The sequence below is a fragment of the Ursus americanus genome, chromosome 30, assembly GCF_024610735.1.
Source record: "Ursus americanus isolate L20-20 chromosome 30, mUrsAme1.1.p, whole genome shotgun sequence".
Lineage (NCBI taxonomy): Eukaryota > Metazoa > Chordata > Mammalia > Carnivora > Ursidae > Ursus > Ursus americanus.
Window position 1 is genome coordinate 6,190,043 of NC_142156.1, and position 25,321 is coordinate 6,215,363.

The 25,321-nt window shown below is 46.3% G+C and overlaps 1 protein-coding gene across 6 annotated transcripts in view; it reads right to left on the reverse strand.

Annotated features, from left to right (window-relative positions):
- The window catches only part of MORC2 (MORC family CW-type zinc finger 2), a 59,511-nt gene that overhangs the window by 21,850 nt on the left and 12,340 nt on the right, over positions 1 to 25,321 (reverse strand). For all 6 annotated transcript variants that reach the window (XM_087857219.1, XM_045791372.2, XM_087857218.1 and 3 more), the window contains 21 exons: positions 21,545 to 21,613; positions 20,937 to 21,027; positions 17,377 to 17,485; positions 13,406 to 13,565; positions 13,182 to 13,293; positions 12,550 to 12,675; positions 11,860 to 11,939; positions 11,041 to 11,123; positions 10,162 to 10,247; positions 8,695 to 8,835; positions 8,457 to 8,611; positions 8,213 to 8,341; positions 7,581 to 7,686; positions 7,130 to 7,262; positions 5,794 to 5,868; positions 5,328 to 5,708; positions 4,618 to 4,749; positions 4,099 to 4,153; positions 3,544 to 3,685; positions 3,186 to 3,416; positions 2,999 to 3,092 (listed from right to left, as the gene is read on the reverse strand). In XM_087857219.1, the coding sequence (XP_087713345.1) occupies positions 2,999 to 3,092; positions 3,186 to 3,416; positions 3,544 to 3,685; positions 4,099 to 4,153; positions 4,618 to 4,749; positions 5,328 to 5,708; positions 5,794 to 5,868; positions 7,130 to 7,262; positions 7,581 to 7,686; positions 8,213 to 8,341; positions 8,457 to 8,611; positions 8,695 to 8,835; positions 10,162 to 10,247; positions 11,041 to 11,123; positions 11,860 to 11,939; positions 12,550 to 12,675; positions 13,182 to 13,293; positions 13,406 to 13,565; positions 17,377 to 17,485; positions 20,937 to 21,027; positions 21,545 to 21,613 (2,690 nt within the window). The remainder of the gene's footprint in view (positions 1 to 2,998; positions 3,093 to 3,185; positions 3,417 to 3,543; positions 3,686 to 4,098; positions 4,154 to 4,617; positions 4,750 to 5,327; positions 5,709 to 5,793; positions 5,869 to 7,129; positions 7,263 to 7,580; positions 7,687 to 8,212; positions 8,342 to 8,456; positions 8,612 to 8,694; positions 8,836 to 10,161; positions 10,248 to 11,040; positions 11,124 to 11,859; positions 11,940 to 12,549; positions 12,676 to 13,181; positions 13,294 to 13,405; positions 13,566 to 17,376; positions 17,486 to 20,936; positions 21,028 to 21,544; positions 21,614 to 25,321) is intronic.

Here is a 25,321-nt window from a genome sequence, read left to right on the forward strand (position 1 = left end):
CAGTCCTCTCAGCTGCCGATTCCAAGTCACACCCCACAATGTAAGAATCAAAAGTCCTCTTCCAGAAATACCTCCAGATTTGTGTAGTATCCTTCTATAAGTGGCATCGGAGCTTTTACTATCTTTCCTGAGTACCTGAAACTTCCAAGATGTGGGGTAGTGATGGTAAACTAGCAGTTTCTCTAGACATGACACTTTCCAAACTTTTAAAAGGTAGCAGAACACTTGCTTCAAAAATGTTACATGGACTCTAACTGTAAAAAAATTTGAGCAGTATCTATTTTCAAAGCTCAGATTTATAACATCATTTACTCCTAAGTCACCAATGAGAATGATAAGGCCATTTTGATGAAAATAAGTGGTTCTGGCCGACCACTGCTGTCTTATCAACTCATGGGTTTATATGCATCTATAAAGATGTACAAGCTACCTGCATTGAGGAGCTCCTGTTTTTAAAAAGCATTACTGGCTTCTGACTGCTGTTTTTAAGAAGTGTTACTTGCAAGTACTTAACTGTCATTTACCTTACAATTTAGAGTATTATCCTATTAAACTAAGATGGCAAGAGTAATTTGAAGTTTTATATAAAAAATAATTATGTTAGCAACACCAAGTAAGTATTCGAGCAGACTCCAAAATATTAAAACTCAGTATACGATGTCTTGAGCCTATGATGTTCGTTTTTTTAACTCTTTAAACTTTTTATTTTTTTATAGATTTGCATGGTTATATTACTTTTTAAAAACAGATACATTTAAATCTAATATTTGCAGGACTCCTGAGGACTTTATGGAACTCCTAGTCCAGTATGATGGTGATGGCAAAAAGAAGGATGATCTTTTACAGACTGATAAGAGCATAATGAACATTAGACTCTGTTGTGTCCCTGACATTTAAAAAATTAGTTTATTTTAGACATTACAGTCAGCAGACTATAGAGTTGATGCATTGGTGGTATACCTCGTTTTATAGACTATAGCTAATAGACTCTTTTAGGCTCACATGCTCCTGGCTGTGTTTCTGGTCTGAGCAGCAAAGATCCCACTGCACTCAGGCTTTGCTCTGAGTTGGCAACAACTTAAGCCAAAACAACAGATCTGACTGACAAGAGGATGCCAGGCCACCCTAGCCATCCCTGGATGTTCCTGGGATTTGCAGAGAGCACCTGCAACCTCAACAAGTGCAAGAGCTGAGGCACGGAGCTTTCTGAGGAAGCTACCATGAACTCTGCCATCCTCTAGCTTCCTCTGCCTGCACCTGCCCGCTCATCTCATGGGGAAGCAAGGCAGCACTGGAAGAAGGGCAAGACCCTTGTCCTAAAGAAGTAGTACCTGGGTTCAAATCTGGGTTCTATCACAAAAGATTTTCACCACTCTGACCCTCAGTTTCTTCAACTTTTTAAAAGTAGAATGGAGATTAAAAACCATATCAAACCATCAAGCACACAGCTGCCACACGAGGGCCCAACATCTTGAACATACTAGCCCTGCAGTTTCAATTCTAGTTCTATTCTCTAGAAACTCCTCCCTAGAAAACTTAAGCTATTCCAACCATAAAAATACTTATCCCACTCAATGAAGACAACTCCCAGATCCCATCTGCAGCCCTGGCCTTCCCACCCCTCCAAGTGCCCAGTTCCCAATCTCCACCTGCCCACTAGACATCACCAGAAATGTAGCTGCTGGTGCTTCCAGCCCAACACACACCACAATTCATCACTTCGCTTATCCTCACCCTGTTTTCTCTCCCACTTAAGAACTTTGTCATCATTTCCCACAGGCCTGAGACACAGAGAAGCACGTGGCCTCTGCCTCCTCCCCCATCACTTGCCCCAAGTCAACAACCTCTGACATGGCCCTTTCACCCACCAGTCCACTCCCACCACTCTGGCTCAAGTTCCCATTCCCTCACCTCTGACCTTTCACACCTGGACCTGCCCCCTTGCTCCTGAATCTCCCATCCACCCATCCCACCCAAACACACTGCCATAAGAGGTATCCTCTTAGGGCAGGGTCAGCATACTAGAGCCCCAGCCAAATCCGCCTGCCGCCTGTTTTTGTAAACAGAACTTTATTGGAGCACGGCCATATCCATTCCTTTACAAACTGTCTACTGCAGCTTTCACGCTGTAATAATGGAGTTCAGTAGTTACCAAAGAGACTGTATAACCCACAAAGCTGAAAAATATTTGCTAACTGGCCCTGTACAGAAAGTTTGTTGACTCTTGCCCTAGACCAGGTTCAGACTGACAACGCCCCCAGCTAAAAACTTTTGCTGGCTCTCCATTATGCCGAAGACCAGACATTCAAAACGTATCATATCCTGGCTCTCAGGCCCTCTTCCCTAAATGCTCACCACACAGCCTGCTGCCTTGACCTGGAAACTCATCCTTCTGACCCCCTGCTCACAAAGTCTCCCTGCCTCAAAGCTTCCCTGTCACTTACACAGGCACTTCAGACTGTTGCTCCCTCCCTCCCCAAGGCTGCCACAGCCCAACTACCTGCTTCCACAGCACTTATTGTGCTCAGTCTCATGTCCAGCTACCTGATAAAAATACAGTCTCTACTGAATCATAAGTCACTAGGAGGCAGGACTCTCTTCTGCTGCTCATTAAGAGGTCCAGCACAGGGCCTGTGCCACATCAGCATAATAACACCCAGTGCTTATTTCTAACACATCTCTACTTCACTCTAAGAGTCAAGTTTTAGGCACTTTGAGCCTAAGTTCTTGACTGTTGCCTGGGACAAGTTTATGCCCTCTGCTGGGGTAGAGGAAAAAGGATATACTCATTGTAAAATCTCAAACCAGGGCTGCTGTCACTAAGTGAGGACTCAGACCCAGCATCTTATGGTAGGGTATGCTTGACTTCCGCACATCACAGTCATATCTAGCTACTGCAGGGGGCAGGGGAGGGAGGACACAGCAAGAGCTGGCAATTACTAAAAGCACAAAGCTGAGGGGCCATGTAGAGTAAAAATAAAGGTTAGGCCAAACTCACCAGAGGAAATGATATTAGCTCATCTGAATTCATAGCACTAAGCTCCTTCTTGGAGATGGGGAAACTTGGAGGCAGAAAATATCGTAAACAATTCCTAAAGAAAGAAGAAGGTGGGAACAGAAATTCAGAATAGCAAGAACAAGTGTGGAGAGCCACAGCTAGCCCCAGAATGGGAAGACAGATGTACCGGAGGATCTGGACGAGCAGGTCAATGGTCTCGTGGTTGGTGCTCGGGGCAGTGGTGTCAGGCTCTATGCGGATGCAGTCGGAAGTGGAGGGCTCTGCCATGGCTACAGCCTGCTGGGCCACCACCACCTCCTCCTCCTCCTCCTCCCCGCCCTCCTGCTGCGTGTCGGGGCTCTGGTACTCCGGAGAAGGGGGCTTCATCAGCCGCACATCCTCACTGCCTTTCTCCACCCTAGGAGGCACACAGCACTTGTGTCATGAATGCCCCAGGCGCCCAGGATGGGCCACCTGTTGGAAGGCCAGGGACAGACCTCCCCCTGGATTGGCCAACTCCATCAGCCTCTGGAAAGGGGCGTTACCAGCGGTCTCTCGGAGTGGTGTCTGTGGGCACGTAGTCAAACTTCACCTTCCACCGCACCACGTGTTTGCCCACCTCCACAGCTGTGACACGGCCTGTGTACCACTCCCTGTTCACACGCACCTCCACGTGCAACCCTTTATCTGAAAGAATGAGGATGGAGCGGGAGTCAGAAAATTAACAAAGTTCCCCACTCAGGCCACCTTGAGAGAGGTGGTCCCAAGGATTTGCAGGGACAAGAACCCCTAGATGCTTGTCCGTACTCTGCGAGAAACACGGAGCCCAGCCACCCTGGTCTCCTTTCCCATCTGCCATGAGGGTGCCAAAGAACAGCAGGATGAGTGACTGCCAGAGGTGTAAGCCAAGAAATTTGTGCTAAAAATACACATAAGGGTGTGCTATTCAGAATTCTTCTCGGGATCAGACTTGGAACCATTGCTGCAGAAGGGCCCAGAGCCAGGAAAGCCTTCAAGAGCCTTCAGGAACAACAGTTGCTGGCTGAGGGGCCCCACTACCCATTTCCCCCACAGGCTGCCAGATAGCTCCCCAAACTCACCTTTCTGAGCCCTCTTAAGGTCAGCTGGTTCCTCTTCCCCAGCACTGTCCGAGAGCTGTAAGGAGAACAGAGTCTGTTAGAGGCATCCCCAGTATGCCTGAAAAGCAGATTTTTACGTGACTGGCAACCCAGGGTCATTAGCTGTCACCTCATGTTGTCTTATGTAGCCATTTAAATCTCCGTGTCTCACTAAGAGCTGTTCTCTAAATCACTACCTTGAGTATCTACCTTTCTGCCACCTTTATAAACACAGTACGCAAAGGAAAGTCAGAGACACAGGAAAGCAAAGGGTTTTAAGCCTCCCTGAGCTGTGTGTGACCTCCAGCCTGTGATGAGATCCAGAAGCCAGTCTCACTCAGAAGCCTACCTGGCACCATGTTTCTAAGTCCTCTGTGTTGACTAAAAGTGCTATAGAGATGAACTGAGCTTCTGGAAGGCTCAAATCACAAAACAGAAATGGAGCTGGTGCAGACTACAACCCTGGGGAAGGAAGTTCTAATCTCTCCTGGGACCACCTACCTCATTCAAGTCCTTCTTTTCCTCCTTCACTGCAAACTTGCCCCGCTTAGACCTCTCTCTCCTCCTCTCAGCCTCTTCCTCAGCTTCTTCTTCGTCAGAGACCCCAAGAGTCCGCTTGCGACCAGGAGTGGTCTACAGCGAGAGGAGAGGGAATGTGAAAAGGAGCTCTGTCAGCCCTTGAAGTGCAGGAAGGTTCCACCTGACCTAAAGGAGCTGTTCCACTTGTGTGCTTCTCAGTTCCCCCAGGGCTGAGCCCCCCCAACATTACTCAGTATGCAGCAACCTCCTGATCCTTGTGCCCACAAGGAATTTTGCTCAAAGCTGTTGTAGGGGGAGCCTCTCAGTTTACTTCTCCCTTAGCCTGCCTGGCCAGCCAGCTGTGACCTCCCTGAGACATGCTGACCACTGTTGCAGTCCACCAAGGCTGCCAACCTACACTGACACCATGGAAACTGATGGAGGGGACAAAAAACTGATGGCAGACCAAAACTCGGAAGACAGCAGTGAAGAGCTCCCTGGACAGGAAATCAACTTGCTCTGTGCCCTGACCAAGTCCCCTTCAGCTACTGAGACTCCTCCTGAGCGACAACAGGAAGCTTTAGATTCAGTGATCTCCAGCAAAGCTCCCCCAGTACAGCTTTGACACAGCCTGATTCCATTCCTACACCACTAAAGGCAGATTCGGGGCTGGAAGAGAAAAAGCATCTCACGGGGGAGAGTTTAGTGGGTGGCTCTGGCTTCTTGACCACTGGAGTCTTGATGGCTCTGGGAGCAGGAACCTCCCGAGGGCTCCTGGAGTTGGGTAGCAGAGATGGTGACAGTGGCTGCACCACAGGGGTGGGCCGGGGCGCAGTCTTAACTGGCGTGTTAGTAGGCTTTCGGGGGGCCTCAGGTGGTTGCAACAGCCTGGATGTACTGGCCTCCTCCCGAGCTGCCAGGGCAGGAGGCTTTGGGGTACTGCTGATGACAGGAGCCTTTCGGGGCTGGCTGGCTGGCCTGGGAGCTTGCAGGGAAGGGGGTCTACTCGGGGCATTCTTGATCACAGCAGGTAAAGGAGGTGACCGAGGTCGCTGAGGTCTACGTGCAGGTTCCTAAAAGAGAACCGGAGACAGTGAGAACACTGATCCTAGCACAAGACACCTAAGGAAAAGCTCTTCCCCCACTCCTGGGCTTTACCTCAGTGGAAGGTCTGGTGGTCACTTCCAAAGGCAATTTCTTCAGGTCAGCTTGGGAGCGGATAGGTGTGGTTTTCTGCACGGCAAACATGATGATGAGGTTGTCTGCATATTTTAGTATATTTAAGCAAACTCTTTGGATCCCTACTATGTGTATGGGACACCAGTGGGCATAGTAAAAAAAAAAAAAAAAAAAAACCTAGGCCACAGTCCTACTATTATAAGACTCCCATTCTCACTGGGGAGACAAAAAATATAGACACTAAATCATCAGCAAACTACAGGATTCTATGTGATTAATCTAACAATTAAGAAACCAGGAAGAAGCGTCAATAGACTAAATTCCTATATAAAAAGCCAGAGAAGGTAGGAAAAGCCTGATGGAAAAGGTGAGAAAGGACAAGTGGGATTCAGTAGAAAGGGAGGCAGGCCTAAGGCATCCAGGTTAGTGTAAACATCTGCAGACACAGAAGCCAGAAAAGAAAAAGCTTTTTATAATAAAAATGATAAAGGGTTAATACTGTAACTATACCTCAAAAACCTGACAAATCAATTATGGAAAAAAACGAGAATAAGCTATCCTGAAAGAAACAAACGAATAAAAAAATTGTCCAATTTAAAAATATGAAAGAAATTCAAATTAGAAGATGTGTATCTTTACCTGTAGAATTTGCAAAAAAATACTTTAAATGTACTGCTTGTAAAAAACAGAAACTAATACATCTTCTGGAGAATAACCTGGAAGTAGTTTTAAAAAGCCATAAAATTTTACAAGCCCCTTTACTCTTTCAAATTCACTTCTGGAAAATTATCCCAAGAAAAGTATGCACTAAAAAGAGTGTGTGTCATGATATGTGATTTCCGTATTTTTATTATAAAATACATATTTTTATGTACATAGGCAGTCATAAAAAAGTTAGAAGGATATGGGGCGCCTGGGTGGCACAGTTGTTTAGCGTCTGCCTTCGGCTCAGGGCGTGATCCCGGCGTTATGGGATCGAGCCCCACATCAGGCTCCTCCACTCTGAGCCTGCTTCTTCCTCTCCCACTACCCCTGTGTTCCCTCTCTCGCTGGCTGTCTCTATCTCCGTCGAATAAATAAATAAAAATCTTTAAAAAAAAAAAAAGTTAGAAGGATATGTTAGTTAATGGTGCTTACCTCTCTGGTAGGATACTTATTTTCTGCCTACGTTGGAATACATAGACAAAATAGTTTGATTTTTTTAAATCATCATCATTGGTGTACTCAAGAACCAGGGAGTCACTGAGGGTTCCTGTTCCCATCCCAGACAGATGTGACATAGGCTGTCTCTGTCCACTGCCCATGACCCACGCACCTGCAGGGCTTCTAGCTTTTCCTGCTGCTGGCGAATTTTCTCTGTCAGCTGCTTCTGCTTCTCTTCTTGTGTCTTCAGGTCCTTTCTGAATGTCCCCAGGGGAACCTTCTGCTTCTGTTCAGAAGCCTCACATCTGTAGAAAGAGGGTGTTAGGGAGGTTGTGGCAAAACAGGGCCCTAAGCAGGACAAGGTCCTTCCTCTTCAGCCAACCCAGGCTGTCTCTCACCACAGCAACCACCTCAGGGTTCCCAAATGTACAGAATTAATACTCACTGCAGGACAGACATCTATTCTTATTTCCAAGGCACTTATTATTTGCAGCAAGACAGAGATGTGAGGATATCAGCACTGACCTCAAGGTGCACAGCAAGTTACTTACCCAAAGGGTAGGGAGAATACAGTGGGGGAGAGAGGAGATACCCATAATCTCCTTATTAGGGCAAGGGCTCACCGGTCCTGCTCAGGATCAGGGTTCATGGAGCAAACCCAGGTGTCAGGGTAATCTTTTTCCACAGAACTCAGCTGGAAGGGGAGGGTTCGCCACTTCAGACACAAATCTGTGACACAGAAAACACCCCCACAAACATGAGCCATGCCCCATAACAATATCTTTAGTAAGCAGGTTCCTCCCAACCAAGCCCAAGGCAAAGATGCCCCCAACTTTTTGTGCAAAGATCTTTACTCTGGCTACAATTCTGCCTTCCTTGCAGAATAGTAATTCTTCTCAGGGACAGTGATTCCAGCAAGAATAGACACTTTATACTGTGGACTTTCAATGTTCCCAGCCCCTCTCCTTCCTCCAACAGGAACCTGGCTCAATCATCACTCACACCATTAACAATGCGGTACCAAACCAAGTGGGGCCTGGCAGGTTAGACAACTTCTGCCTCATTCAGGAGGGACAGGTGGGACCTGACACAGCCCCAAGGCTGAGCTCCTAGGGCCATCACCAAACAGACTCATCCCCAGTGGGACCCAAAGTCCATGAAAGTCAGTCAAGTCAGGAGGCCAGCAAGGGGACAGAGAGAAGAGGGTCATGGATTATGGTGGAGAGTCAGGAGGTGGTTCCAACCACCAACTCACCACACTGGATGGTGGTTGGGATTTCCATAGCTCTCCGGCGCTTGTAACGTAGCTCACTGGATGGGGGCTGGTTCCAGTTGGCAGAGAGGTAGCCAAACTCATCCCAGAACTTGATGATTCCCCTCTGGGCTGGAAAGGAAACACCCACACATCATATTAGGAGCCAGCCTCTCACTCTTCCTAAATTTATACCCTTGGGCACTAAGGGTAGCCTAAGGTTGGAAGTGAACAGAAAGGGAATTACCAATGGCAATGTCCTTCCAGTACTGTGCCAGGTGCTCCCCCATCGCCCGCAGCAGGTGCCGGTACTCCTTGGCATCAGCAAAGTCCTGCTTGTTGTGTGTAGGTTCCAGGACCAAGTAGGGCACATCAACAACCCCGACAACCCCACCACATGCCCTGCAGGGAGAAGGAAGACACAGCTCTGTCACCCCACTGGCCCACTGCCTTGGGCTGAAAAGCTCTCCTTGGGCAATACTCACATGCCCCCTTCCAGCTGTGGGCCCACTTTCTCATACATCTTGATCAGGCGACTACAGTTATAGATGAACATGCCATCCAGGTCCCGATGTTCAATGTTGACCCCAAAAACAAAATTCAGTTCCTTAGGTTCTTTAAGTGCTCTGAGAAGACACAAGATAAACTTAAGCAGATCAACCCATTAACACACAAACACCATGGTCTTTAAGATATGTTAGCTTAAGCTTAAACCTGACACATGTTAACAAATGTTTTTGCATTTCCGGTCAGTGTGTAACCCGTCAGACTTGGTAGGGATATGGTACTGTGCAGTGACTCTAAGCATCCTTAACTAAAAGCATGTGACTGTTGCTGGCTTCTGGTAACAGAACAGGGATGTTAAGGTTTAAGTATGAATGGGATACTGTGAAGCTGCTGCAGATCTCTGTGAAGATAATTACATGGTGGACTAAACACAAGGTCATATGTACTCCACTAATGTGACAGTCATTTAATTTTAAAAAGGTAAAAATTCACTAGAACGATAAACATGTATGTGAGAGAACAGATCCTCATGTGATAAGTAACAAAATCATGGAGCTGAAAAGCAGATGGATGAGCAGTGCACTGACTCAGAAGAATCTGGGAACCTATGCCTGTGGCAGGAAGGCCAACCCAGGAATTCAACGTCTGAAGCCCTGAGAAGCTCCAGACATAAGGTGGAACATGGAGATAATCTAATGAGCCAGGACAAACACCCATTCTAGATGAAAAAGGTCCAAAACTCAAACTACAGCATTGCTCCACATTTGTAACCAGGAATAAAATATTAAGAGTAGACATTGCCAGACGGTACAAATGGAAGAGAGTTTTAAAATATTTCTAAAAATGGTCTGTTTTACAAGTTTTATACAATGAGTATTTTATGTACCCTTTAAATGAAAAGGAGAAAAAGAGAAAAAAAAGAGAGAGGAGAGAGTGGGGAAAAAAGGAAGAAAGGGAGGGAGAGAAGAAAGAACAAGCATTGTCAGGAAGGAAGGTCTGGTGTTCTATTCCAGGGATCGACCCCCCCCCCCTTTCCTAGCTTAGGAAAAAACCTGCAGTGGGCATTTGACAAGCATTTGGGATCACGTCAGTGGCTCTCTCAAAACAATCTTTGTGATAGAATAGCAACCTCACACAGTGGGGAGGGATTCCTGAAGCTCTTTAATTATCAATAATGAGTACGAAAGCTACATAATTTTAAAAACCAAACACCAGGGACGCCTGGGTGGCTCAGTTGGTTAAGCGGCTGCCTTCATCTCAGGTCATGATCCCAGGGTCCTGGGATCGAGTCCCGCATCAGGCTCCTTGCTCAGGGGGTAGCCTGCTTCTCCCTCTGGCTGCTGCTCCCCCTACTTGTGCACACTCGTATTCTCTCTGACAAATAAATAAATAATCTTAAAAAAAAACACACAAACAGACACACAAAAGGCAGCCCCGGCACTCACCGCTGCTTGGCCTCCTTGATCCGCTTCTTGACATCAGCTTCTCTGCGCAGAGTAATGGCTGTATTTTGGACCTGCCGCAACATCACCTGGAAACGTATGTTGGCACCAAGTGAGGGGAGGAGGTGCTCTGGGCCACAGCAGGCAGTATTATAAAAAACATCTGAAACTTCTCACTTTAAATCACATGGATTCAGAAAAACACTTAGAGATTTACTTCTTTTCTACAGAAAATGGCCTTGATGGGACAAACACAAAAGCTGTGCTTTACCTGACCAGGCTGAAATGAAGGAGAAAACACCCCCAACTGAAATAATAGCGTCAGACAAAGAGGGGTAGAGAACTGCTCAGACCCCTTCACTACTGTGTGTGACCTGGGGCAAGTGACCATCTTCACTTCAATCTCCCTTTCTATACTATACAGTGTATAGTATAGAAATCTCCCTTTCAATACTAACAGTGGCCACTCCATATGGTTGTTAGGATGTTGAAATGATTAGCCAAGATCCCGCCACACAGTGTGTTCAATAGTGATTATGGAAACATCTTAATATCCATTTTGCAGGGCGCCTGGGTGGCACAGCGGTTGAGCGTCTGCCTTCGGCTCAGGGCGTGATCCCGGCGTTGTGGGATAGAGCCCCACATCGGGCTCCTCCGCTATGAGCCTGCTTCTTCCTCTCCCACTCCCCCTGCTTGTGTTCCCTCTCTCGCTGGCTGTCTCTATCTCTGTCGAGTAAATAAATAAAATCTTTAAAAAAAAAAAAATCCATTTTGCAGCTTTAGGGCAGGGAGTTCACGACTAGCCTGAGCCTGAGCCAGGCCAGCTCTGGGATCCTAATGCCAGAAATGGTAGACAACAGCTGCTCAGATCTGGGGCCTCACCCTGGAGTCCCGTGTAAGGTCTCCACCTAGTCGAACTTCTAAGGTCCGAGCTTTGCTCTCTGCCTCCCGTGCCTTCTCCTCAGCTGAAATCCAGAAGAAACCATGATTAAGGAATACAAAGATTCAAAAACTTTTAGTCATCCCTCCTGAATCCCACAGTTAGTACCCGCTGGGCAGGACATTGTACACTGTCAAGGAACAGGAGAGCTGGGAGGGCAACTTCCAACCCCCCTACCTGGAATGCAGAGTCAGTACAAAAAAGGAAAATACTTTTGTTTGGAGGCCCCAAACAAAACAGGCACTATTTATACTTGAGACGTGTTTTTTAAACTTTCCAAATGAACCAGAACAGGTCAAAAACTGCCTAAGGCAACCAGAGTTACATCCTCAGCAGGAGCTGGAAGTTACCAAAGTCCTCAGCCAATCACTCTCCATCAAGCAGCCAAGAAGCCCCGTCAGCATGTGAGACCTGGAGATTTTTGCCCTGAAGTCAGGAAAACCAATTTCACAAGTATTTGGGCCAAAGGAAAGTGTGAGATTCTTCACTCTGGGCAAGCCAAGGAATTGACACGGTTTAGGTTAAATCCCTATAAATGGCTGATGAAGAGAAAGTACAGTCTGGGGAGAAAAAATGCTGAGGATTGGCATGCAGGGGGAGGGGTGCAAGAGGAACTAGACCAGTGGTTCAGGAGAACAGCCTGCCCCTGGGTGCTAGACAGAGCTTTTTTTGGATCCTGCTTTGACCACAACAAGTATCCCCCAGACAACCCCAACCTGATCCCCGCCCCGCTCCTGCCCGGGGAGGGGGGTGCACATTACCAATCCGTGCTACATGCTCAGCTTTCTTCACCTCCTGCTCTGCACGAGTCTTGAAACGGCTTGATGTGTACTTGTACATCCTGAACAGGGGAAAAAGCAACCTGAAGACCCAAGGAGCAGCATGGTAGGGCAGCAACCTGAGCAACTCAGGAAGCACCCTGCCTTCCTGCCTCCTTCCAAGCTGCAGTGTACTCATGATGAGTCAAAAACAAACTTATTTTAGCAAAATACTCAATTCCTTATTCCACTTGCCCCTTGCTCCATCTTTGATAAGCAACCCCACTACTCACCAGGTATGTCAATAACCCCACAGCAGAAACAAATCTCAGCAATCAGCCAGGGCCTTTGCTCTCTCCTGTGTAGTGTCTAAAGGCCCCTTGGCCCGGAAGCTGAGAGGCTTAGACAGTTCACTGTGCCAGGCAGGGCACCCTCCACGTCACAGAAGGCACTCATACTCAACAAGCTTCACCAGCCAACTTGCACAGCTCATCAGCCATCTGTGTCCCTCCCTCAGGACTTAGAAGTTTCCATGCAGTAAATCACAAGTAGCTTAAAGGCCTAAATGCAGTCAACACTGTCAGAGCCTCTTATCATCACTCCTAGCATCACTCCAACAATGCCCCCAAGAAATACAGCCACGGCCCCAACCTCAGTTCAAGGAACAGCAGACCAGGATGGGCAGGCCCCTACCTGGGCTTATATAGGCAGCAGGAGAGCCTCTTGGTCTGCACCTTGTGCCCATGGATGAAGATCCGCATCCGGGGATCAATATAGAGCACAGCAGCATAGGCACGGAAGGAGCGCCGCTCTGGCTTCCTAGAGGTGGCAGGAATGGAGGAGTGCTAGCATCCACCCCACAACCAGCTTGACCAAAGATATGGCAGGACAGCCTCTCTGCAGACCCTCCACCTACCATCTCGGCTTTTCTCACCACCCTGAAGGGCTACTCCTCAGTGTGGCCAGCATACCCCTCACATCCCCAGCACAGGCCCTCCACAGACACAGGACACAGCCCTACCACTGGCCCCACCAGAGACTCAGCAAATCCTCTCCGGTCTCTAGGCTTGGTTTCCAAATCAAGGAGTCGGGGCAAGGGATCATTACTTTTTTCTTCTGGCTTAGCTGAGGAGCTGCTGTCCTATTCGTCCTTCTGCTTGTGGTAGGAAAACACGGAGTACTCAGCTTTATCAACTCTAATACTGGGAAATTCAGGGAATGGGCTCCCCCCCTCCCCCACTTCGCTAAGTCACCTCCTAAGCTTTCTCTCCCTGAGAAAATGAACACTATTTCCAAGCCTTCGCTCCCTTCCCAGCCACACTCACGTGCCCTCTGGGGAAGTCTCTGCCATCTGGATGTCTCTTGGATTTGAGATTATGTCTAACTCTGGCTCTCCGTTGTCCATCAGTTTAAGGTTGAAGATGATCACCAGTGTTCCTGGGAAACAAATTCTCCTTTTGTCCTGCCAGCTGCCACCTACGCATCCCCACACCACTCACGGCTCTGGAGATCCTGGATTCTAGGGGCTGTAGGCTCAAAGCCTACTTACCACTGTCCCCAGGAATCTTCATGAACTGAGTCATAACTTCCTCTTCATTGTGGAAGGGAGAATACTTGTAGATGAGTTCTGTCTCGATGGCAAACTTCTCCACGTTGTCTGTGACAGGTTCCCGGGTCTGAGCATTCCAGGTGGGCAATGGGACTATCACCTTTGGAGAAAGCACAGGCAGACACTTTGAGGGAGGACCCAAAATAGCCTTCCCCCAAGATGTGCATCCATTTTGTCCCTCTCCACAGTGGCTCTACACTGCCCCAGAGGTGAGGTCCAAGCTTTGCTGCCTAACACCAGAGGCTCTGGGGCTTCTGCACTTCCCAAGACTCAGACTCACAGCACTAGGTCCTCTGGGATATGCTGATTCATGCTGTGGGGTCTTTGCATGCATCCCTGTTTGGGATGGCCCTGGCCATTCTCCTAATTTGGTATTAATTCTACTCTTTCTACTATTGAAAAGACATCTGTACTTATCTAGTGAATCTGAAGATACATATAAACATACAACTCAGCAATTCGACTCCCAGGTTCTGGGAGTGTCTCCTGCACATATGTACCAGCAAACATGTAAGAGTAACACAAATATCCAATACAGAATGGATAAATTATACTATCATGTATTTATACAATAGAATAGTGTGTAGTAATGACAATGAACGAACTAACAGCTATTAGCATCAACATGAATGGATCTCAAAAACAGCGTTATGTGAGGGGCGCCTGGGTGGCTCAGTTGGTTAAGTGTCCAACTCCTGATTTTGGCTCAGGTCATGATCGCAGGGTCATGAGATCAAGCCCCATGTTGGGCTCTATGCTGGGCATGGAGCCTGCTTGAGATTCTTTCTCTCCCTCTGCCCCTCCCCCTACTAAAACAAAACAACAAAAAAAATGTTACCCGAAAAGGCAAAACAGAAGGAAAAAAACAATCTTATAGTATGAGCCCACTTATATAAACGTCATAAAATAGACAAAACTAAACTATTATTCAAGAATGCATATACAACACAGGTGGCAGAACTATAAAGAGAAACAAGGAAATAATTAAAAAAGTTACCTGAAGGCGGTTCCTTCAGAGGTGCAAGAAGGAATAGAACTAGTGAGGGGACACACTGAGGGCTTCTAGTATCAGTCTATTATGGCAGCTATCTAGGTGCTCACTTTATAATTATCTCTCAACTGTACCTGTTTTTAATACACTATTCCATATTATGGAATTTAATCTAATGTTTTTAAAAATCCTACTTTTATCAATTGTACCTCAATAAAACTGGGGGAAAAAATCCTACTCTTTCTTCTAAAACCCTACCCTCAAGTGCCGCACCCAGAGACTTAGATGTGCTCCTCTCCCAGCCAGCAGCCCAGAAGCCCTGTGGACAGCTGACTGCTTGATTCCCTCTCTAAAGCAAACCAGTCCAGGCACCTCAAAGGTTCAAATCAAATGGCTCACCCTGAGAAAAAAGAGATTCTGTATTTTAACAAATGCTGGGGTGATAAACTGTTAAGGGTTCTGAGACATTTTACTGGTTTCTAAGAAGCTTTATGCCTAATGGTATTCATCCCTAGAGCTGGTTTGGACACATTCCTACCCAGCAGAAAATGATCTTATTTTGAAATCTTGGCTGAGTTTGCACTAGAGTACAATCCAAAATAGTGACCTTCTAGCACCAAGTAAGGAAAAAATTTCAACCTAGCTTTGTATTCTGTGAATCTATACCTGGCCCTGCAACCCCCATTCTTCACAGCAGCCCCACGTGACAACAGCATTACTTTAAACAGCATACACTTCCACTGGCACCCGTCATGGCCATCAGGACACTTCTTTAATTTCAATGTCACCACTCTCCTGGTTTTCCTCCTACCCATCTGGTCACTCCTGTCTCTTCTGCCGGCCTTCTCCTCTCCCAGGACCGCATCCTTGAGATCCCAGGTCCTCTTCTCAATCTGCACGCTCCTTTAGGTGAGCTCATCTGCTACCAAGAATGCCAGAGCCCAGGCCACCCCCCAAGCTCACAACCCAGACTTAACTTTCCATGTCCAGGAGAACTCACACTCTTCACCAAAGAGCAGGATGCCCCTCTCTTTCATTCTTCACCAGCTCCAAACAGCCCACATCATGCCCCAGCTGCCATACCAGAACCTGCATCATTCATGACCCTCCTTCCCCTTTCCCCTCTCCACTAATTAAACACGAGATTTGTGGGCCCCACATGCTAAAGAACCTCCCTGCTGCGATCCTGCCAGGCTACACACAGCTAGGGAATATCAACGAGTCTACTCCAACACCTGTCTTTTCAATCCAATCACCACACAATAACCAAACTGATTTTTTTTGAGAGAGAGAGAGAGAGAGAGAGTGCAAGCAGGGAGGGGGAAAGGGAGAGAAAGAATCTAAAGCAGGCTCTGCACTGGGTGTAGCCCAATGCGAGGCTCAATCACACAACCCTGAGATCATGAACTGAGGTGAACTCAAGAGTCAGATCCTTAACTGACTGAGCCACCCAGGCGCCCCACCAAACTGATCTTTTTAAAAGGGAATCTGATACTTGCTTAAATTCCCTTTGAAGGCTGGTATTAGTAAAGTCCTATACTCACCAAGGCCCTGAGGTCAAGCCTGACCTAGCCCTCCGTGCTCTCCAGCGGCCACTACCTTTCTTCAGGCAGCCCCTCTGCCATGTCCCTTCCCACAGCAGCCCTCAGGGTCTTGAACAGACTATTTCCGTGGACTTGACCACCGTCCTCCCACTACCCATGGTCCATCAGGAAACATTCCTGAAAACCACAGCCTGGGCAAAAGTTCTCCTGCCCTACCTTCTCCCAGGAGCCTGTTCTTTCCAGCTGTAGCACTTCTCTCACTACATGTATGATGGATGAACTGACACAGTGCACCAAAAAGGCAAACAAATCCACTGGCTTGCCAAGTGAAGGTGGTGGAAAAAGACAGCCTTTCATTCCCACCATGAACAAATTTGCTGTGATTTAAAGCACATCTAAATAGGGTCAGCACAAACTTAATCACAGCTAACCAAGACAGATTAATCCGATTGAAACCCTGATTAAATTCACCTATCTGGGGATTTCTCTGCAGACACTCTCAGCCCCCTTTCTACAGATCTAGCCACTACTTCTCACACATGAAAGGAGGAGGAGTCCAGTCTGAGGCTGCGCAGACTAAAACTGTCTCTGACCCCCCCTCTAGTGAGGAAGCACAGATCTCACCAGACCAACTCCATAGATGTCTGAACCACCAGGCCACAAAGAATCAACCGAGCATGTGTTTAGCTTACATAGTTAACTAATTATTGAAATGTTTTAAAATCCGAATATTCAAGATTCATTAGGACTTCTTTCCAGCATAGCAATGAGCTAGGGCTAAGTGTCATCTGTCACTTAGCAAAGAACTTACAATGATGTTTTGCATACACTCACCTGCTTCACTACCTGCCCAGGCCCCATAGGTATCTGACTTGTACCTTCTGATATAGGTGATTAAAGCAACATATTTCTTCAACAGAAAAATACATTCATAGCACATTCCACAAAATCCCCATCACATAGGAAAGACAGTACTGCTCGTATTATTAGTTCCTATTATTATCGCAGGTTGTGATCTCCACCCACAGTCAAGAAGCCAAAACACTCCCCTTGATAAAACAACTCTTCACATCGACACCCTGCCAGACTGAATTCAGGCTGCAGGTCTAGAGAAGCTGCAAATCCAGCTCTTGGTTCCTGCCATTTGATGGCCTCATTCTCAGAAACAAGACAACTGTTCTCTAAAGCTTTGAGATTTTTACCTCCTCTCACACTAAGAGGTCTGCCTAACCCCTCAACCAGTTCATCCAACCAGCTAATCTCATAACGGGGGCATGGCTGCAATCCTCCAACCCCAATGAGCCCAGTATCACAAATAACCTAGGCAGATCCAGGAAATGTGAAATGATGACTCAGACCATGAGGATAGGACCTACTTCATCAATGCCTTCCTCCTCGTGAAAAGTCCGAGACAAGAAGAGGCAGGTCATGGTGTCTTCCTTCTTAGTGAAGAGTATAAAATCCTTCCCAATGCGCATTGAGCCCCTGAAAGGAAAGCAGAAATGGGTTATTCTCCCAAGGATTCAAAAACTCATCTGAAAAAGAAGCAAATTCACCCTCTGGACATGACTGAAACTGCCTCTAAAGAGCTCTCAAGACCTCCCTCCCTTGCAGGACCCTGAGATGAGGTCCACAGTCCTCATTCCCCCTGCTCTTCTATCAGCCTTCATCATTCCTCACAACCAGCCTGACCCCACTTACCCACAGTAAAGGCTCCCTCACCACCCTTCTAGGGCACATACACCACAGATCCTCAGCCCCAAGTTAACTCCTGACCTGCTGCCACAACGAGAAGTAACCCTGCTGCCCATGCATCAGGTTCATCTCAGCAACACAAGGGCTGCTGTACTCTTTGTGCCACCATCAGATTTCCCTCCAGGAACCGATACCTTCAACACATCATCTTCCATGCTGACCACCTCCGTTCCCATCTGGTCCTTCCTTTGTTGACACAAACTCCCTTCTCATTCACTCATGAAATGGCAGCACCATCAAGGGCACAGCCCATGATCTACACTCATACGTCCTCAAAAAAAAAAAACCCAATATGATCCCAAGGCTCAGCCAAATATAGGGGCTAACCATACACAACATAATTCTTAATCATAGTTTTTAAGAAGGCCTATAATTGGCTCATGTCCTGTAACTACAACCATCTTGTCTCAAAATTGGTTTGCCTCCTCAAGCTCATTATGACATAGGCGGTCCCTGCTTTTAGATACAACTGGTTTCTGGGAAATGTGCCTTGAGGCTGGGTTCCACAAGGTAAAGTCCGAATGGAATCAACTGCTTCCTTCCTCTGTTTGGCCACATTAAATCATCTGAGGAACAGGCAAGGACAGGCCTTTCTGGGCAACATGGAACAGGGCAGAAGTTCCAACAGTTCACTGCCCACTGAACAATGGGGCTGTTCAGCTCCTTTCTTCTGAGCAGCTTCTGGGGCTTTATGGCTATTATCTTATTAGTCTTCATAATACCCCAGGGAGGGGATGGCAGTGGGAAGCTTCATTACTCTCTTCTACGTACAAATACAAACGAGGCTGCCATGCCAAACACACAAATGAATGCCATGTCTCATTTCCCCAAATGCTCAGGAAAACGCCCAGGACACTATCCAGAGACACCCTGGGGGCTGCCAAGTTCTCTTTCTCCTCCTCCAGTTACCAAGATGCTGGCAATGCTCCTTCCTCTGACAGTTTTCACAGCCCTCCTTCTTCCCTGAAGCTTACAGATAGCAAAATGAGGCATATTACCTTGCCTTCTGTCAAAGCTTGCTCTTGACCTAATTTGGCAAAAACTCTTTGTACTTCTTTCCTCCCTCTTCGATCCTGACCTTGGAGGCTAAAGAGCAACAAGCCCCAAAATGCCACCTCTCTGCTAGCTTCCTTGCTTCTCAGCCCTATTCTCACCACAAATCACTCCCTCCTGAAACTCTTTTTCAACTTCTGAATTGGTTTCAAAATAAATACACTCTCAACACTAGATGGCTCCAACTCAATGCATCCTTTACAAAACTCATTCTACTAAAATATGCTAATGACAACACTCTCAACTTCCTGGTCTTCTAAGCACTGTCAAAGTCACATTTGTTTGCTCCTCAGACTTGCTCTGTAAGGAAGAAAGTCAGAGATAGAACCCCATTTGCTAGATTAGAAAACGTATTCAGGGGCGCCTGGGTGGCACAGCGGTTAAGCGTCTGCCTTCGGCTCAGGGCGTGATCCCGGCGTTATGGGATCGAGCCCCACATTAGGCTCCTCCGCTATGAGCCTGCTTCTTCCTCTCCCACTCCCCCTGCTTGTGTTCCCTCTCTCGCTGGCTGTCTCTATCTCTGTCGAATAAAATAAATAAAATCTTAAAAAAAAAAAAAGAAAGAAAGAAAGAAAATATATTCAGAGAGCTTGCCTGAGGCCACAAAACTGCTAAGACCAGGTAGGAGGAGCCTGGCCTATAATCCAGATGGGAAGTCAGGACTTCTTTTGCACGGACTCTGAGAGACCTCAGTTACAGGGGATTTAGGGCACCAGCACCAGAATCACCTGGGGAACCTACAGATTCCAAGGACCTACTCTAGATCTAGTGAATCAGGCCAGGAACCTGCCATGGAAAGATCAAAGGAGAAATAAAGTAAGAATCCAGAAACTAGTCTAAGGCTCTCAAAGCAATGAGAGCATTTAATCCTTAATTTACTTGGCATGTATTATAATCCCAATTTACAAAAGAGGAAGCTGAGGCTCAGAAAAATAATTAGGTGGCTGAGGTGAGGTTTGAACTTTAATTTGTATGACTGAAGTGGGATGTACAGCAGCTCCAACTTTGCAGTCAAAAGGACCTGGTTCCTATCTCAGCTCTACACTTGGGCAAATATTTTTATACCTCTGGGCAAATCACTTCATCCCCATAAATCTCAATGTCCTCATTGGGAAAATGAAAATAAAAAAATGAGAATAGAAGGATTAAATAAGATCATCCAGTAAGGTTTCTGGCATAGTGCCAGGCACATGGTAAGTACTTGTTCTTACCATTTGGTTTCTCCCTTGAAAGACAAATCAAAAAGTTCAGGTACCATGTCCCTGATATCTTTGGAAGCACTGCCTTTCCTCGCCACACATCCAAAGCATGCCGCATGTGAGGGACAACTGATACTGTTGACTGACCAAAGCACCACCCTCTCTCAAACAAAACAACACTTTTCCACAGCAAGACTGGAAACATGACTCAGAATTCCATTTGTACAAACTCCAATTCCACTAAATCTTATTCCATCCAAAGGTATGTACAGCTGGAAGTGAGCATTTCAGAAATAGAAACCTTTCTCTTGGGGCTTCACTCAAAACCAGAACAACACATTCCAAACACCAAACTAGTGGGAACCAAGGGCTGAGAAAGAAGTTCCCAAGGGATCTGAAGACATTAGGTAGGTCCCTGCTACAGGGTCTAGCAGGACACAGAAGAGGAGACCATGTCCTCTGAAAGGGAGGGTTCAGATCTCTATTACTCACCCCGGATCTTCAGTGCCTGGCTCAAAGCATGACATGTGGCAGGTGCTCAGGGAACACTGCTGTGCCATGAGGCAGCTCCTTTAGCATCTCAGATACATCCTAATCCCGCAAAACCACCACTTGCATCCTCAAACCATAGGGTAAAAAGTACGAATTTTCATCAGCGGAAGAGGTGCAGTTCCAGAGCACATTGCCAAGAGAAACCTACAGCTTCCTTCTCTCACCCCAAATGGTTTAGGATGTTCATTCTTTCAATCTGTAAGGAAAACTTAGCTGAACAGTTGCTATAAGCCCCCAAACTACTACCACTTTCTGACTTTTCTTCTGCTCCAGTTACACTGATGGTAGGATAAGGAATAGAAAAGTTTTCGTTGGACAGCAGGAGAGTATTGCTTGATTCTGTATTGAGTCCTATGACAGGCTTCTAGTATACTTACGATTTTAACCCATTCCCATACTGCCCAATCTGGGTGGACTCAGGTGTTCGCTTGGCTGACTTCCCAAACTGGATCACACTGGCAGCATCACCTGAAGTGACAGGCACAAAAGAAAGTGAAGCATTTGCATTTCTTCCCCAGGATCCTCAAAAATCAAAGGTCTGAGTCTTATTATATCTAAGCAGGGCTGTGTGTCTACCAAAACCACTTTCCGAGGAAATTCAGAACCACGAGGCAAATGGAGACAACCCGACTGGCCTGTCAGTACCACCATCACTACGACCTTATTCTGTTACCAGAACATGGTATGAAGGCTGAGGGAGGCCTCTGTAGTTCCAGCTCCAGGATGTCATGCAAGCTGATAAATACAATGTCAAGAGATAGGTAATCTGACTGACTTCAGGTTGCCATTCAGATCCTATCTCCCATGCTAGGACAAGACCTGGCAAATCCATTAGTGGAATTAAGCCTGAGATGTTGCAATAGACCTCTCTCTCTCCAGGTGGATCTTCTAGTCACAACAGTAAAGCAACAGAAAAACAACACAATGAGTATTCAGTAAAAAGAGTTACATCCTCCCCAGAAGAAGAAATCATCTTATCACTTACTTGGATCCATTCCTGCCCCATCATCCAAAAAGCAAAGCATAAATCCTCCTCGAAGGTCCTCTCGCCTTTCTGTAAAATAAGCAGTTGCCATTACTGGGTGGTTACCTATCAGAGGGTGGCAACATGGGTAAGGTCATAAGGTGGATCAATGTGACATTTGGCCCAAAAAGGTTAGGACAAACCTAGCTCCTCCTAATAGCCCTAGCTTGTGTAAGGTAAATGTCAGGGCCCTTGAGGGTGGGCATTACTATCAAAGGTTCTCCAATGCTTTCTAGTTAATGACAAAGATGAACAGAATCTTTGAGGGCAGGAAATACCTGGCCCACTAGACTAACCACACCTAGGACCACTGAATATGTATGTATTTCCTTTTTTTTTTTTTTTAAGATTTTATTTGAGAGAGAGAGAACACAAACATATGTGTGCACGAGCAAAGGGGAGGGGCAGAAGCAGTGAGCCCAACTCAGGGTTCATCCCAGGACTCCGAGGTCATGACCTGAGCCCGCTGTCTGAGTCACCCAGGCACCCCTGAATATGCATTTATTTCATGCAAACCTCAATCATCCTTCTGCCTCTCTCCACCTGGATTACTTCCACCTCTGCCCTCTGCCATGGACCCCAAGACACTAAAGTACTCCAACTACTACACACTGTACCTTATCAACACTGCTCAAATTCAACAGGGCATCTCCTTTGTGGGTTAAGTTTCGGGTAGCCTCCAGTGTGATCAAGCCAGACATGCTGTGGGCACAGTGGTGGCAGTTACAGACATGCTGTGGGCACAGTGGTGGCAGTTACTATCCAGAGGAATTACTAAGTCTGTGTATGACTATCCCCAGGCTAACTTGAGTTTCTGGGCTATCTGTATTCATTGCCACATCCTCTGCTTGCTATGGGTCCCTGAAATGGCTCCCTAACCTAGGAATGAAATAGCACAAGATGCAGTAAGAGCTGCCCGGTTCCCAGCTGGACTTGCTCAACTGGAAGGAGGAATAGTCTTTTGACAAGAGGATTAAGTCCTTTGACAGTACGGCCATGGCAGGGCTTCCTGGTTGACAGGAGGGGAACAAAAGAAACTGGCTGCCATTTCATTGGGGGAAGAACCTTTTCTTTCAGTAGCTGTCTTTTGCAGCAACAGGTGGTTACTCAAAGTAGTCTGGGTCTAACCATGTCACAAATACTAAAGAAGAGATTCCCAAATAGGGAAGGGGGCGATATAGGAGTTTCCATGGTGCTTATGACCAATGATGAGGATTATGTTGACAAAAGAGGAATAGCACAGGCTTTGGAACCAGGAGAGCACTTCTACTAAAAGGAAGAAAGTCTATCTAAGGTACTACAGGGACAAGCCCAAGACTGCTTTGAAGCACAGTTCCCAAGTACTTTTTTGTTTCCTGCAAGCTGTGGTTCACCAACTTTACACAGCTATCTAAGCTTAGGAACCTCAGTTTAAAATACTCTTTGTCCTCCCCTTGGGCTAAAGATTCAAGTGAGTCATGACCACCTTCGGTTATATGGACTAGTGAGTGTAATTTAAAACGCTATTTCAAAAGTACTATAAACCACAGATTTTCAAGTATCATTAAGTGTTCAGGAAGCTGACTTTGCTGAAACATTAACAACAAATGCTTCTTGAAAGTTCAAGAGCAAGAACCTTCCTGTAAGTACTACTGGTAGATAAGAAAATTTCTCCTTATGGCAGTGCCTCTTATCAGTGTGGAGAATCCAAGTGAGATCTAGTAAGCATGAGCAAGTGCAAGAAAAGTGCAAAAAGGCTTCAACGTTTCTTTCTGGAGGAAGCAAAGTATCACATGGAGATGCAAACTAGGTCAGATACACAGCATGGTAAAAGTGCTCTAAATCTAGCCAAGAGCCATCCGTTGTACACTTCAGCCATAAAACATACATGAAGATTCTGCTTTTGGAATCCAGAAATTGGTTGAAGCCAACTGGCATTCCTTGAACACTATATAGGAAATTACTTCTAGGCCCTTGTGTTTGTTAGACACATAATCATCACTTAACAGTGGGTCTGAGATCCCTTTCTGGTTCAAGGACTTCATTTAAAGATTTTTCAAATGGTTTACAAGGTTAAGAGATCCACCCGTAGAGGATCTTCCTGGCCACATAGGGATCAACAGCCTGTAAGCAGCTAGTAGTACCCAAGTCCACGTGATCATATGCAACACTGCCTCAGGGCCAAGAGAGACTAGCTGACACAGCAGTCACTTCTTCAACTTTGTAAATAGGCAATGTGGCATCACCACCTGGCCACAATGCTTATCCTGATCACTCATTTATTCAATGAGTATTTACTGAGCACTTCCTCTGTTCCTGGCTCTGTGATGAAGACAAAAGTAAACAATGCAGATATGATCACTGCCTTCATGGAGCTTACAGTCCAACAGGTGCTACTCTCTGTAGAAAATCAGTTAAGCAGAAGGGTTTAAGCAGGAGACTAAGAGCAACAGCTAGAGCAAAATGTAGTGTGCATAAGAATCAGTTGAAGAGCTTGTTAAAAATACAGATTCTGGGCTCCACCCCAGAAAGTCTGTGTGGGTCTGAGGAGGCACCTGAGAATTTGCATTTTTAACAAGCTCCCAGGGGATGCTGATGTTGTCCATCACTGGACCACTCTCTGAGAAGCACTGAGCTAGAGAATCAAGAACCAGAAGGTTTCCCTGCTCAAAACTATCTAACCTGATAACATACCAGTTAGAGACATATTCCTAACACCTAATATTTACTTTGATCAGTCAACTGAGTGTTATCTGATGCCTCCAAGCAAAGGATTTTGATGAAGAAGGTGGAGTTCTAGAAAGAGAAAAGTCTAAGCAGCTGGGGGTTGTATGCTCCCACTCCCATGATACATCTTGGAATAACACAGGGAAGGCAAAGCCAAACTGCCTTCTTTGCGGTTGTGCTTCCGATCCTGGTAGCAGCTATGTTAAGATTATCAGAATGAGTTTGGAAAGATGCTCATCTAAGCTCCCCCCAATATGGCCAAGTCTGTCTTCTCCAAATTAGCCTGACTTCCTATCATCCAACTCTCACTGGGAAGAAAAGAAGAAGAAACAGGAGAAGAAATGTAAAATGGAACTAATGAGTCAAAAGTCAGAGATGAGAAAAGAATATTGTCCTCAGCAGAAGTTGTAATAACGGGGCGCCTGGGTGGCGCAGTCGTTAAAGCGTCTGCCTTCGGCTCAGGGCGTGAACCCGGCGTGCCGGGATCGAGTCCCACATCGGGCTCCTCCGCTGGGAGCCTGCTTCTTCCTCTCCCACTTCCCCTGCTGTGTTCCCTCTCTCGCTGGCTGTCTCTCTGTCACATAAATAAATAAATAAAATCTTTAAAAAAAAAAAAAAAAGAAGTTGTAATAAAATGACATCCAAGTTCTTCATTGTTCTTTTGCAATCTGAGCGGTATTTATATCAGTTACATGTGCTCTAATTTTCCGCTTGCTAACCATGGTTTAGCATCACAAAGGGGATCTTTCTTTGAGGAGTGGCATTGCCTATCCAAGGAAGTCAAAAAGTCGGTAAAAATACCGAGTCTACTTCTGACAGGCACATTATGGTCTGGCCCCGTCTAATAGGAATCCTTTGGGTAAATGAACACCTCTGCACTTTAAGAGTCTGGTTCCTTTGTCACCCTTCTTTTAAAATGTGACTTTTTACTGAATTCAAACTAAATCTGATGTTTAAGGGGATTTCCAAGTTCAGTATCAATCTAGTCTCAGAATGGAAGACGAAAATACTTTCCCCTGTGTACTGACAGTA